Source organism: Sciurus carolinensis, chromosome 7 (genome assembly GCF_902686445.1).
Source record: "Sciurus carolinensis chromosome 7, mSciCar1.2, whole genome shotgun sequence".
In the NCBI taxonomy this organism is placed as follows: domain Eukaryota; kingdom Metazoa; phylum Chordata; class Mammalia; order Rodentia; family Sciuridae; genus Sciurus; species Sciurus carolinensis.
The window spans coordinates 52,304,297-52,317,757 of NC_062219.1; the positions used below are offsets into that span (position 1 = coordinate 52,304,297).

Here is a 13,461-nt window from a genome sequence, read left to right on the forward strand (position 1 = left end):
TCATTTCAGCCATCTAGTCAGAAGTAGAGGAAAATGGTAGAGATGGCTAAGCAGACCCTGCTTAGTTTAAATGATAAAATAGTTATGAAGAGCCAAATGAGGCAGAGACCACACTGCATATATGCACTGACCTTTAGCACTAGTATATTCCTAACCCTAGTTACACACACACACAGTATATACTCATGTCATTATGTATTTGTCCAAAGGCAAAGAATATATAAGATATAAGGGCAAGAATGAATCCAAATGTAAACTATGGAGTTTGGTTATTTTGGTGTGTCAGTGTAGGTTCATCAGTAGGAACACTTGAACCACTATAACAGAGGAGGCTCTGCATGTGTGTGGGTTCAGGGGAAATATGGAAAATCTCTGTATGCTTCTTTCAATTTTGCTATGAATTAAAATAAACAACTGTAAAGTTAGTTCAGAAAGTCTTTTTTAAAAATTTTACACAGTGAATGCCAGTAAATACATAAACAATAATTCCTGTAGGATTCCATTTAAGAAAGTGGTGAGAGCTGGAGATATAGCTCACTTGTAGAGAGCCCTTGCCTATCACTTCTGAAGTCCTTGGTTCAATCTTTAGCACCACAAAAAAATTTTTTTTTAATTTAAATAAACAATCAGCAATATAAAGAAGTTCCCTTCCCTCTTGATGACTTGAAGTATAAGGCAGAAACATTCCTTTCCTTCCTAGCAGTTTTATTTAGTACCCACATGGGATTCTCTGTTTCACTTTTAGAATATATGAATGTATGTTCCTTAGACATTAGTTTGCATTATTTGGGAGCTTTGACTTTATTAATAATAGTGGTAAACTATTTTTTCCTATCTTAGCCATATATGGTATTTTAATTTTTAGTTAACAAACTTGCCATGATCACATGGCAACTAACTTCGTATTGCCATTACTAACTTTGTATTGCCATTAGTTATTATTGCCCAACTTAGACACTTGTCCTCTAGCTAAAATAAAAGGACAGTAACTATTGTTTTTGTGGAATAGTATTTTAAAATCTTTGTATTCAATATAGAAAATGTAGAAGTATAAACGAAGAAATAGAAGTCACCCCATTTCTCTGCCTACTGTTAGCCACCATAATATCTTGATGTGCTTTCTTCCTTTTTTGAAATATGTAGTTTTTAATTTGTTTTGTTTTGTGAAATGTGCTTAGTGTAGTCACAGTTTTATGTTCAGACTTAATACTTGTGTTTTCAAATTTATGAGTTTCTTAAAGCATCAATTTGAATTTCTTGAAATATCCTTTTAATGACTGCTTAATAGTCTATCATATATATATTATTAGACAGAAAGGCTATTTCCTGTTTTGCCTATATATATAAATTGTGTGGTATCTTTTTCTTAAGTGTTTTTTGTATTTTTAAGTTTTTCATTATAGTCCTAGAAGTAGGATTGCTGAAAAATTATTGTATATTGTGAAATTTTTACCCTGCTGCTGAAAATATAAAAGAAAGCAAACTCACCACACCTTACCCATGCTTATTATTCTTGACTTCATTTTTACCTCTGTATCAGTATTAGCATTGGGTATGGTCACATGGCATGCACACTAAGTTCCTTCAACAGCAATAATTCTGTTTCTAATTTTTTACATAGGTGGGGAGAAAGCGCAGGGAAGGTGCTAAATGATGATTTGTGTGTGTGTGTGTGTGTGCGCGCGCGCATGCACGTGCACGTGTGCACAGGGGATTGAAACTAGGGCTTTACACATGCTAAATGCACACTTTACCAATGAGCTATACTTCCAACATGTGATTTTATTTTTTAATGATTGAGAGAATTTAAGGAGACCTAAGGTATGTTTGAATTGACTGGTCTTGCTAAACTATCATAGGTATTAGAGAATATAGAAAGAGGCTATAGATAAAATCCAAGAGATATAGAGTCTAAATGATAAATGACTTCGTGATTTTTATCCATGAGTGATGACATTGAAAAGTTACTTAAGATTAGTAGAATTAAGGGATCTGATGAGTTTGTGTCATCTCCTTAAAGGAAAAAAAGGTTTCATGGAGCACTAAAACAAAATAAAATATACTTTCTCTCTTTTTTATTAATGATACTTTCCAAAGGAAATTAATTTGCTGGTCATGTATTGTGAGGAAAAACATATTGAAACTAAATAGAGAGTGTTCCTTCTTAAAAAGTGGGGGATGGTTGAATGGGAAGAAACAAATGGGCATGTTTAAGACTCCAAAAGGGGTTTTTAAATTTTCAGAAAATTAAATATTTTGGTAATTGATTTTTGAAACAGAACATTTTTTTCTAAAATATATTGTTTATAGGGAGATTGGTGGACGGCTCCTCACCGTAGAAACTCGACTTCCAAATGATCTGGCTGAGTTTGAGGGAGACTTTTCCTTGGAAGGACTTCGTCTATGGAAAACAGCGTTTTCAGCAATGACTCAGAATCCAAGACCAGGGTCACCCCTTCGTAATGGCCAAGCAGTTGTCAATAAAGGGTTCAATAATAGCCATAAAATGGTTGAAGATAAAAAAATTGTGATTATGCCTTGCAAATGTGCCCCAAGTCGACAACTGGTTCAAGCCTGGCTTCAAGCCAAAGAAGAATATGAACGTTCTAAGAAGCTGCCTAAAACTGAGCCAACTGGAGTTGTAAAATCTGTTGAGAACTTTAACCCTTTAGTTAACCCAGATGACAAACCTGTAGTGTCTCCAAAATTGGATGCAAGCTCACATATACATCCCACTACAGTACATACTAAGGAAGATATTGATATCTCTCGGATTGCTTTACAAGCACCAACCACAGGATGCAGTCGAACTGCAAGTGAAAGTCAGACACTGTTACCTGTTGCCTCTGCAAATAATCCTGAGAAAGATGAAAGTGATGATGATAACCATTATGTTAGTTATAGCCCTCCTGATTCCCCAGTAATTCCCCCTTGGCAACAAGGAACACCCCTAGATTCCAGAGCATTAAATGGAAATGATAGACCTTCAACACCAGTAGATGAGCTACGTTCCCTGGATGTTGAAAACTTCATAAAGCCAATAAAAGATAGTACACAGAAAAGTCCCTGCAGTGAGTCTCAGGAGCCTCTGGTGATATCTCCAATTAATGCTAGGGCAAGAACTGGGATATGTGAATCACTTTGCCTTCATAGTACACCAGTTATAAAGAGAAAACATCTGGAAAGGCTTCCTGAAGCAACTTGCTTTAGCCCTTTATCAACAGGTAAGTGTGTAAATAATGGAAAGACTCCAAATGATTTCATAGTTAGAAATGAAGATAACATTAGACTATAATGAAAATCAGCTGTTTGCATGAAATCGTAGCTCAGCAAGTAGATTATTATCATGTCTTACAGTCATCATATTTAAACTTTTTCTTCTTTTGCTGTGAAATTACTTCTGTTTTCATACTGTATTCTTACCTTCTGGATGAATTATAGGAGCCCTCTTAGAAACTTTACCTTCTTTTCAACTTGATTTCCCCACACACACACACTTTAACATACAAATAAATCTCTTTCCACCTTTTAGAATAAAAACAAAAGGTCTCTTGACCTTTAATCTTCAGGCAGCTCCAAAACCAAATTTCTTAGGGTTTATCTTAATTTGTCAGCCCCATTTATTTGTTTCCTGTTCATTCACTCTATACTTAAATTGTGCCCCTATCATTCTATTGTTACAGCTTTTTGTTAAGATTCTGAATAACTTCTTATAGCTGAAACCAGTGGATGTATTTTAGTCTTCTTGTCACATACCTTTCAAAATAAGCTTTGTCGAATGGATCTTCCTTCTTGGAGCTTCTTCCGTTGGCTATCCTACTTCTGTTTCTTTCTACTGGCTTTCCTTTGAAACTTATTCTCAGTTATTATCTAAGTGTTAAAAGTTTATTAAGGTTTGACCTTCAGCCTTCTTTATATTTTTTCTCTAAATGATCTAATTTCTGTTCATAGGATTAAAATAAGTAACTCACGAATTTATATTTCCAGTTCAGAGCTCTCTTTTAAGCTCTGCAACACTATGTCCCACTGCCTAATGGACATTTCTACTTGAATGCTCAAAGGCACTACAAGATCGATATTTTTGAAGTTAATTCACAGTCTTACTGCACACATTCATCACCACTTCCCTAACCCCCTCATAAACACATATACGTGCCCACACAGAAATCCATCTGGTCTCCTTGCAGTTCTCTTTATCTCGATTAATAGTACTGCCATCTCTTAGTCAGCTACATTAGTCAGAAACAATTTATTTGTAGCACCCACCTCATTCCCTAAATATCCAACCTGTGGTGTTCAATCTATTAAGTAGTTTTATCACTTATCTCCTAAATAACCCAAATTGATCTCCTTCAGAATTGTCATTATCTCTTTCTTGGGCTTCTGTATTAGCCTTTTTACCCACTCTTTTCTTTTGCCCAGTAATTAGGAAAAATACCTAATCCACTCCTAGTTGATTACTGGTCTTCAGATTTCAGCTCAAAGAAGCCTTACCTTGACCAGAAAAAAAATTGCCAATTGTGTTCCCCTTCATCATACTTATCCCAGTTATGAACAGTTTTACTTTCAGCAGTTTGAGTTACAGACAACTTTAATCCAAAAGTATTAAATAAAAATTATATAAATAAGCAATTTATAAGTTGTATGATTCTGAGTATAGCATTATTAAATCTCACACTCTCCTTTTCAGGATGTGGGTCATCCTTTTACCTAGCACATTCTTGCTGTATACACTGCCCTCTCTTTAGTCACTGAGTAGCCGTCTCAGTTATCAGATCAGCTGTTGCAGAATAGCAGCACTTATGTTCAAGTAATCCTTACTTAATAATGTCCCCAAAGAGCAAGAATGGCAATGCTGGGAATTCAAATATGCCATAAAGTGCTTCCTTGAAGGAAGAGGGTGAAGGTACAAGAAATTGTTTTGAAAAAAGGGACCACATTCATTAAACTTTCATGGCAGTGTATTGTTATAATTATTAACTATTTCTATTTTTAGCTATCTCTTACTGTGCTGATTCATATATTAAACTTTGTCATAGATTTGTATGAATTGGAAAATACATATAGGGTCAGTATTATTGGCAGGTTTGAACCTCCACAGGTTCTTGGAATGTATCCTCTGCAGATAAAGAGAAGTACTTTAATATCACTTTTCTATATGTATGGTGAATTTCTGATTCTTTCCAGGTCCCATGAGAGCAAGGAATATGTCTTTTCCTCTTCATCATAAATACTTGATAAATAAGTGATTAATTGATTCCCAAGAATAATGACTGAGATTTAAAAAAAAAAAAACTCAATAATTAAACCCTAAGTGTATGTAAGAGTGCAAAAATTTTAAGTTATTTTGGAGGGGATCAGATTTGAATTAGTTTTATTTTTAAATTATGAAATTTCTGGGGGAATTTATAGGACAGTACTCAAAATGGTACCTAACTATTTGGAACAGCAGAAGTTTTTTAAAAAACAGAAGCAGGTAATTTCAATGTTCAAGTTAAAAATGAAATTTCTTTCTACAGAACCAAAAACCCAGAAGTTGAGTAATAAGAAAGGAAGTAATACTGACACTCTTAGAAGAGTACTCTTAACAACACAAGTGAAGGTAACTATATTAAACATATTTACAGATCAGTGGAAGATCCAGTCTTATTTTTAGATTTCAGTTAGATAATTAATAATTTCATGTCTCAATTAAAATTTTTTATTACTTATATTTTTGCATCGTTATTTACGTTGTATCTTTGAGACAACAAGAAATTGCCTACTTTTTAGTTTATTTTTTGTTGTTGGGATCTAAAAGATTCTTATATGTAAATACACATATTACAGAGAAAGTGAATATGATAGCCATATGTGGATTATGAGGATACAAATACATTAACTGATTACTGGCAAAATCAGAACAATCCAATGACAACAGAGCTCAAGTAAGTGATTTTTGATCCCACCAAAAATATATCCTTTTTCTTGGTTTATTACTTTTTTCCTCAAATATAACTTAATTTTTTGAATTTATATCACTAAATAGCAAAGGAAAGCAACATTATTTACTACTGAAATCGAAAAGTTAAAACTGTCTTTAAAACCAGATACTAAAAATATCATAGTAACCTTGAAGCATATGGTTATGTGAAAAAAGCATACATTAGGCATGTGTACTTGGAAATACATGATGGAAGTCACTTCCATGATGGCAACTTATAAATATCATTAACTACATATTTTAGTATTTATATCCTAAAGTTGTACTTCTAAAACATTTCTTTATAAAATTGTTGAATTATAAACTATATATGTTAAAAACAAGTACCAGTGGGTTGTAAATATAAATCAGTATTTGGGGAAAAATGGTTAATGGATTTAGAAAGCAGGAAAAATATTTTACAAAATTAAAAGAGAAAGATGTTATTTTTTCTACACACAGGAAGATTATTTATAATATTTTATTGTATTACTACAATACTACATGTATCAGAATTTCAAATCTTTCACAAACTTTAGCTGGTGTAGTTGTAAAAAAAGTACTTGCTCATCTTACTTTCAGGAAGGGTCAAGATAAATGTCTGGTATAAATGTCAACTCTACAAAACTGTTACTTTCAGTGTTTGGGACTTGTAAACTCAAAGATCAACATATAGTTTGCTTATAGATTGTAGCAGATATTTTTATATACATAGATGCAGTTATTAGAATGAAAAGAACATTAAAACAGTTTTTTTTAACTTAGAGATGATGTAAGTTTTAGAATTAGTAAGTACCTTAAGCATATTATTTAAGTGTGAAGTAGTAATCAAAAGAAAGAAAATGATTGCTCATTATCTCTTTCTGGCTTTTTTTTAATAGAATCAATTTGCAGCAGTAAATACCCCAAAGAAAGAAACTTCTCAGATTGATGGACCATCTTTAAATAATACTTATGGTTTCAAAGTCAGCATACAAAACTTACAGGAGGCAAAAACTTTACATGAGGTAAAACTACAACAGTAAGGACACATGCACTGTTTTTATCTATGAGGTTTTATTCTGTAGAACAAGTGTGGAAACTTTTTAGTGAGGGAGGGATACATTGAATTCTATCCTTGTTAATCTTCATTTTGTTCTTTTTATTTATATAAAGTAGAAAAACTTTTAATGCATCTATTACTTGCTGAGATAATTTTGTTATTTCACAGCTTTTACAAATCTGATAATTGGAATTTAGTTTATAGAAGCTAAAATTAGAAAAACTTTTGAAATAGTAGAATTGTGTTACAAAACCTATTATTTGATATTATACCAGGATATTATATCACATCTCAATTGTGAGATTTACTTATATTTTCCGTTTGTTTGGCTCAGTAGATTAAAACTTGCTATAAAAGAAAATAAATTCATTTATTCACATAGTTTGTATGTAATCTACTTACTTTAATGTTACAAACCATATGCCAAAGACTAGGACACCATCTTACAAAAATATGTATCAATCACAATATGGATCGGAAAGAATATGTAAATTTATCTTTACTCCAAATTTCTCCATATTACAGAAAGCTCAAAGCATATATCTGACTGGCAATAAGATGGAAATTTGAGCATATTTTCTTTATTGTGCTTTCATTATGGCAACCACTAGCAATATGGCTGAGAACTTAAAATTCGGCCTATACAATTGAAGAACTAAATTTTAAATTTTACTTAATTTTAATTAATTTAGATTTAAAAACCAATAATCATTTACTAGAAAACATATTAAGGATGTCAAAGACAATTTAGGCATATAAAACAAGCTTTCAACTGTGAGTTTTATGAAATCGAAATATACAAGTGTTTCCATAAAAAATTCAGCATCCACATTGAGATGTGTGGTATAAATGTAAAATATATACTGATTTCAAAGAATCAGTAGGTAAAAGAATGTAAAGTATCTCATTAGTAATTTTTTATATTGGTTACATATTGAAATAATAATATTTTAGATATACAGGTTGAGCATCCCTAATCCAAAAATGCAAAATCCTAAACTTTTTGAGCACTGTTATGGTGTATAAGTAGGAAATCCCACATCTGACTTCATATGATTGGGTTACAGTCAAAGTACAAATGCACTAAAAATATTGTATAAAATTAACCTTCGAATTAGGAGTATGAGGTATATAAGAAACACAGATGAATTTTGTGTTTAGATTTGGATCTTATCACTAAGATAACTGTCTCATATGTGTGTGGGGATATGCCAAAATCCAAAGCACTGCCAGTCCCAAGCATTTTGGATAAGGAATTTTCAACCTTTATTTTATTATATTTTTAAAAGTTTTTAAATTAGTTAAACCTATTTTTACTTTTTTTCAATGTGGCTACTAGAAAATTTTTAATTATGTGGGGCTTCTATGATATCCTATTGGACAGTGTCAGTTTATATAGTTGTTTTATGTCTTTGCTCTTAAGACAAAATTAGTAACCACCCATAGTGGTGATTTGTTTTTATTAGAATTAGATTAGAACATAGCTTTGCACCCTCATTTATTCATTTGTGCATTTTTTTTCATTAGCATTCACATAGTTCCTATGTTTTACCCCATCCTATTTTAGCCCCTGAAGCCCAGATAAATTAGGGAATAAACTGGGGAATATAAAATGTACATCCACAATTAAAAATTTAAGAAAATACTTTGTCAAAAAGTGCTTATTAAAGCAAAATTGATAGACCTTAGCAAAAAGACATTATATTTGGTTATTCCCTAATTATTTAAAAATCATAATTTTCTATTTGTTGTTCTGCGCAATCCTATTTCAGAGTGATTGGTCCTCTTGAAGTTAATCACTTAGGTTATCTGGTGGTTGCCGACACTTCTGACAAAGACACAGTCCTAACAACCACCTGGTGGGCAAAATAGGAAATGAACTGAAAAAAATTTGCTGTACTCCTACTTTCTCTAGGAAACTATCCAGAGCTTCTCACTTTCTTGCAATTAACCTAGGCTAATCTCTTCTTCTGCATATCAGTACTCAGTGCAGAAGAAAAGGAATCCTTGTTCCCCTTTACTCCTACATCTTGCTTAGTCATATTCATTAAATCTCTCTTGCCATCTTTTTTATTCTGTTTGCTTAAAATAACACCCCTAAGTGTGAAAATTGGTCTACTAATGAAATCAACCTCCAAAACTCTTGTGACTTGAAGTTGTCTTCCTGCTGTTCTCCATAGTCTTTCTACTTGTTCATTCTTTTCTAATTAGACTGATTGCTTTGTTCTGTTTGGGTTTGGGAGCGAGGTTTTCCACTTAAAATTTTTTTATTTATCAAATGTAATGCATGTTAATTGTTAAAAAGTTATTTTTCTTAGCTCCCCATTTTTTTCTTTATTAATAGCAAATTAATAAGTAGCAATTTTTAAAAAAGAATCTTGCTTTTTAGTTCACACTATAGGTACAACTGTAGTTTAGGTAACTGTAAAGAATAAAACATGGCAGCCTCTGGTTTGAATGTACAACCACTTGACTAGACATTATCTTTCTTAAACGGGAATTGAGAGACATTGCACATATCTAAGACAAATAGTTTTAAGTGTTTTCATTGAGAAATTATAGCACAAATTTTCTAAAACAAAAACATGAATTTATTTAAACTAATTTTGAAAGTAAAAATCTGTACTTTTAATGAATCTGTAGAGTGTTAAATTGTGGCTTTGTCTATTATAGCAATTTTTCTGTAATTTTAAGAACATCTCCTTAGAATCTTAGTGAAACATACTTCTTTGAGTATGAATTTCTCAGAAACTTTTTAAAATATTATTTTTATTTTCTTTTATAGATACAAAATCTTACCCTAATCAGTGTGGAGTTACATGCTCGAACTAGACGAGACTTAGAACCAGATCCTGAATTTGACCCAATCTGTGCACTGTTCTACTGCATCTCATCTGACACTCCACTACCGGATACTGAAAAAACAGAACTCACAGGTGTAATAGTGATTGATAAAGATAAGACAGTCTCTAGTCAAGGTATCATTCATTTTGTTAATGATATACCTGCCCATTCTAGGATGAATCTTTTAACAGGGAGAATTTCTGTACTAGAAATCTAATCCAAACAAGCATGACTCATTTCTAAAATGTTTGTTCAGGTAGGATAGGAAACTGTGGTTAGCTTTGTCCTAGATTCATTATTCTTGCTTAAATTATTGTCAAAAATTGGAAGTAGACTGGGTGTGTGGCTCAGTAGTTAGAACGTTCCCCTTGCAAAATGGAGACCCTAGGTTCTATCCTTAGCACTGCAGGAAAAAAAATCATAAGCAATATGATATAAAGATTTTAATAACATTTCTAATTAGCATATCTGATTTGTTCTAAATATTATTTTATAAAATACAAATTGTTCACATAGAATACAAATAATTATGTATCTCTTACTTGAGTAGACAATCTTCCTTATGTATGCATTTGTGGGTATTTTGCCACTAACATTATTTCTCTTTACTTTAAGAAGTTTAGTACTCTAAGTAAAAAAGAGACTTTTAAGAAATTTTCAACTTTGCTTATATCTCTTTCAAAATACATATACTTTTGGGTAAAAGGTTCTTTATAAAGTATACCATACAAGCATTTTATAAATTTCAAGTAATTCTTTGCATTTGAACTGCAGAGAAGTGAATTATAAGTAAATTCAGTCCCATTGAGGAAAGAAGTCTTTAGCAAGAGCAGAACCGTATAAGAATTTGAAGTTTAATCAGTGCTGTAGTAGTTGAGATCACTCATACTACTGAAAGCCATTTATTAAGTTTTCAAATAGTCGATATCACTTTATATTTTGTAATCAGCCATGATGGGGAGGTCTTTACATCTTTGAAATAGGCAAGCACAACATCAGGAAAAAAAAGGACCTTCTTTTTGTCTTGAAGAGGTAGTGATTAAATGTTATCTAACATACCACCGATTAAAATATTCTCTGTTAAGCAAAGCTCTTAGCTTTGAAACAAAATAGAAACAACGTAATAAAATTTCTTTTCAGGTGATATGCTGTTATCTGGGCAACTTTGTGAATGTAAATTTTTTAGAATAACTGAAAGTATGAAATTTGAAATTTTAATTGTAAAAGAAAACCTTTTAAGAACTTTTTCAGGATATTGGGTTAATTATATTTTTACTTTGGGGACTATGTTCTTATTGAAATATTTCCATGGCACACTATCACTCAGAAGTAATGGATAATATTCAGTTATGTTATATAATACAATACTGTTACATAGTATAACAGTGTTATTATAATAAGCATTTTATCTCTTTTTTTTAAAGATATCAGATATCAGAGCCCATTACTTATCAGATCTGGAATTACAGGATTAGAAGTTACATATGCTGCTGATGAGAAGGCACTTTTTCAAGAAATTACAAATATAATAAGAGGTATTATTTTTTTTTTCTGGTCTTTTCTAGTTTGGTCTTTTCATGCTATTGCAATAATATAGATGAGGGTATGAAAGAGGAAAGAGGTCTCCTCTGACTCTTCTAACCCTTGAAAGTAAGTTTCTAATTTGGAGCCAGTCACCGTATCAGTAGTGTTGGTTTTGGTTATTGTTGTTGTTGTTTGTTTTCCTTTTGTTTTAATCGTTTGCTAATTGGTCTAGATGGTTACTACTAAAATATTTTCAGAATTTATGAAAAGGACTTTCAACCAAAATCATTTTAATTTAAAAATAAATAAGAGCTCTTTTACATTTTATCAGGAGTGTAACTTTTGGTAGCCATGAACTTCCTTATTGAATGCTTTCACTTAAGCTTTCTGCCCATTGCTAGGAATGAGCTAGAAAATACTCTTTGGATTCTGATGTACAGATAAAGCTTCCTTGAACCTTTGTTAGCCTTACCCCTTCTGTTTTGCTCTCAGAGTTCAAAATTTGAATTCTTTTTCCTATAAAGACTGAAACAATATTCTGCTTTAAAAATCAAGGTAATATTCTATAAACTCCACATCTGATTGAATCCCAGATAGGTTAACTTAAACCATTTTGAAAATTAGAAAACCAAAAAAATGTGTTTTCTGTAAAACAAAATCAAGTTAAATGACAGCATCAAAAATGTTGTACTCTACCCATCCTTCTAGGGAGGAAAAAAGAGAAGCCATTTATACTACTTATAGCACTGGTGACTGAAGAGATTTCTGTCCTTTTGTATCTTGTCATATTCAGTACCTTATATCTCCTCACAGAGGTTGCCATCAACTTGTAACATGCTATAGTGCCCACATTTAATTCTGCAAACAGCTTAGAAAAAGTAACACATGAGGGTTTTGATCAATACCATCTTGTGCACTAGCACACATCCTATAAGTTCCTGTACTTTGTATGCTTATCTTCTCCTTGTTGGTGTATCCCAACATTAGGATTACTTGGTATTGCAAATATTGAGAATTTTATTGGTCATTTGCTAGTGTAGTAACTTTCTTAAATGTCCAAGAAATGAATTATACTAATCATTAAGGAAACTGGGATAAAGTGAACAAACCTATTAGAAAAAACAAGTTAACATTAGTTCTGTAATATCCTTTATATATTAGTCCAGGCAGCTCTCCAAAATAATTATTCCATTCTTTAACCCATTCATTGAGTACTTACTCAAAATAGACTTTGGTGTTAGCTAGCCCCTGTATTTTTGTCATGAGCAAGTTATATGTCTCTCTAACCTTTTGTTTCTTTATCTGTAAAATTAGTAATATATATGAGAATTAGATAAGTTAATGCACATAAAACTCGACTTGGTGTCTGATACATAGTATTTATTTTTTTGGTACACTGTATTTAAATGTTAACTGGGAAAATACAGTGCTGCTGCTAAATATAAAAATTGATAAAATGTAGTTACATACTTGCATACTTGTAAAGATTGTTTTTATTTTTTTTTAATTGGTGCCTTATAGTTATACATAGTGGTGAAATTCGTCATTACATATTTGTACATGCAAACAATATAATAATATACTTTAGCAATATCATTCTCTAGTATATTTTTCCATTCTTAATATTTATTTCCTCAGGTTGTAAATATGAAAAACACTCTAAAGTGATATTAAATAAAATCCATTATCTTCTGTCAACAATTGTTTTCACATTTCCTTGGACTATTAATAAATTTTTATTTTCACTTGTCTCCCTAATTTAGATTTTGAAACTATGGTTCCTCTTTTTTCCCCTGCATCCATTGCATTCTACCTATTTAACCTCAGAATTATTTTCAAGTTTGTTTACCCTTCTACCCATTATCACTACCCGAGTTAGACCACACTGATCTCATCTGTACAGATGTTAGTAGGTTATTTAAAATATTAACTGTGAAGTAGTTTTTCTCCATCTACCTAAAGAAAGAAAAACATTTTCCTACTTCTGCTGCTTCTGTATTCTCCAGGTTTTTTTTTTTTTTTTTTTATTCACTACTAATCCCATGTATCCAATCTTGTTTTTTTTTTTAACTAGAAACCTGATAGAGTA

At 31.7% G+C, this 13,461-nt stretch overlaps 1 protein-coding gene across 1 annotated transcript in view; it reads left to right on the top strand.

Annotated features, from left to right (window-relative positions):
• The window catches only part of Rev3l (REV3 like, DNA directed polymerase zeta catalytic subunit), a 178,255-nt gene that overhangs the window by 101,772 nt on the left and 63,022 nt on the right, over positions 1 to 13,461 (top strand). The window contains 5 exon segments of the mRNA XM_047559512.1: positions 2,311 to 3,224; positions 5,520 to 5,602; positions 6,844 to 6,969; positions 9,790 to 9,982; positions 11,273 to 11,382. Coding sequence (XP_047415468.1) covers positions 2,311 to 3,224; positions 5,520 to 5,602; positions 6,844 to 6,969; positions 9,790 to 9,982; positions 11,273 to 11,382 — 1,426 coding nt within the window.